Raw genomic sequence first — 1,682 nt, 5'->3', positions numbered from 1 at the left:
AACAATGAAAATTTCAAATTTCTTTTCATTTAATTATAAAAATAATTAATTCAACGAAGTTTTAAAAAGAATGTTGTAGTATACTCTGTGTGAAAGAACACTCATAACTGAAATTCTAAGAGGCACATACTGTAACTTTTGTATCAGTGTTAAATAAAGGGGTGTGGTTATTAATGAACACTCCTATTTGGCACTCCCTAGTTTGCACGTCAATCTTGTCTTCCAACCCCTATGTCCATTCTCTAAATACAAATCAGTAATACTATTTCTTACAGTAATTAAATCAATATTTCCAAATTACATGAACAAAGGTTTGATAATTATATCACCTACTATATAGAATTAATACTTTTATTATCTTATAGTATTTATATGTTAATAACAGAATGTAGACAATAAAAATAACTTATAAAAAAAGACACTACTATATGAAACATACAAATGATACATCTGTGTATTATATTATAAAATTCACGTACTTCTCGTTGTTTTAAATATTTATTTTGTACGTGGACTTTAGTAAAAAGAAAAAAAAGATAATTTGCGCGTAATTAATAAAATAGAAAAACAGAACATGCAATTATATATACTTTGATCATAAAGATCAATGTATTAATATCACTTTTTATGTATAGAAACAGTGAAATAGAAAACACTTCTTATCATTATTCACAAACAAACTATGTATTTCCTGATTTCTTTGAAAGTTTTATGGATTACTGTAGTATTATTTTAAGAATTTCAATATAAAATGATTTTTTAATCCTGCGTTTTGTTGCTGAATACATAACATTTTAAGTATGTGTTACAGCAATATAAACTTTTCTAAAGAACATTTTACTGTTCACAGACAATGAGTAGTACAACTCAAAGATTGAAAACCCTTAGCTCATTAATTCGATGAGTTAGGAATTTTCGTTAGAAACAATATTTCTTGCCAGAAGAGCAGGAAGTTCTAGCAAATCTATAAGATAAATGAGAGCTTTATCACTTATCCTTTATTAAAACAATATAAAGAACGTGACTTTATGTTTACACTCATTCTTTCCTGATAAACGTTCGACCCCTGTAAAATATAACACTTTTAAAGTTATTATCCTAATATAATGTATTGACTAACAAATACTTTTGAAAAGACTTACGTAATGGTTTTTTTTTCAGTATTTTTCGATTGAGATCTTGCACGATTTAATATTTTTAAGAAATCTGTTGTTTTGGTACGCATCCTTGAGTGAATATAAACTTTACTACATTTAATATGGTAATGCAAGTAATTTCTAAACATGTGTATTAAATCAATAGTATTATCACGAGCTTCTCTATTTGTATGCCTTGGAAACAATACTATAAAAATGATAGAATAAAAGATAAAGATAAATATAGCAGAATTTTAAATATTTTATGCATACTTTGTATGTTTTTAAAGCACAATTAAATTAATATTTACCAAATGTAATGTATCCAATGCAGTCACCAACTGCTGCTTCAGAATCTTGCAATTCTAATGGTGGCTCACGATGATTAAATAAAACTTGTGGAGCTGTGTGACTTGCACGCCTACCCTCTTTTAATTCTTGTAAAAATAATTTTCCAATAACCATATCATCTTCATCTTTAAATATTGTGCTAAATACCACTGTTACTCTATCACTTTTAGCTTCCACATACCTGTAAATATAAAA

The 1,682-nt window shown here is 26.7% G+C and overlaps 1 protein-coding gene across 1 annotated transcript in view; it reads right to left on the bottom strand.

Moving 5' to 3' along the window:
- Positions 1–1,038: 1,038 nt before the first annotated feature.
- Positions 1,039–1,682, bottom strand: part of LOC108573602 (actin-related protein 2/3 complex subunit 2) — a 1,878-nt gene continuing 1,234 nt past the window's right edge. Inside the window, exons 4-6 of the mRNA XM_017936065.1 lie at positions 1,448–1,668; positions 1,143–1,344; positions 1,039–1,066 (exon numbers count right to left, since the gene is read on the bottom strand). Of these exons, the coding sequence (XP_017791554.1) occupies positions 1,039–1,066; positions 1,143–1,344; positions 1,448–1,668 (451 nt within the window). The remainder of the gene's footprint in view (positions 1,067–1,142; positions 1,345–1,447; positions 1,669–1,682) is intronic.

The sequence above is a fragment of the Habropoda laboriosa genome, unplaced genomic scaffold (genome assembly GCF_001263275.1).
Source record: "Habropoda laboriosa isolate 0110345459 unplaced genomic scaffold, ASM126327v1 scaffold128, whole genome shotgun sequence".
Lineage (NCBI taxonomy): Eukaryota > Metazoa > Arthropoda > Insecta > Hymenoptera > Apidae > Habropoda > Habropoda laboriosa.
The sequence above is the reverse complement of the archived record's forward strand: the minus strand, read 5'-3'. Positions and strand labels throughout refer to the sequence as shown.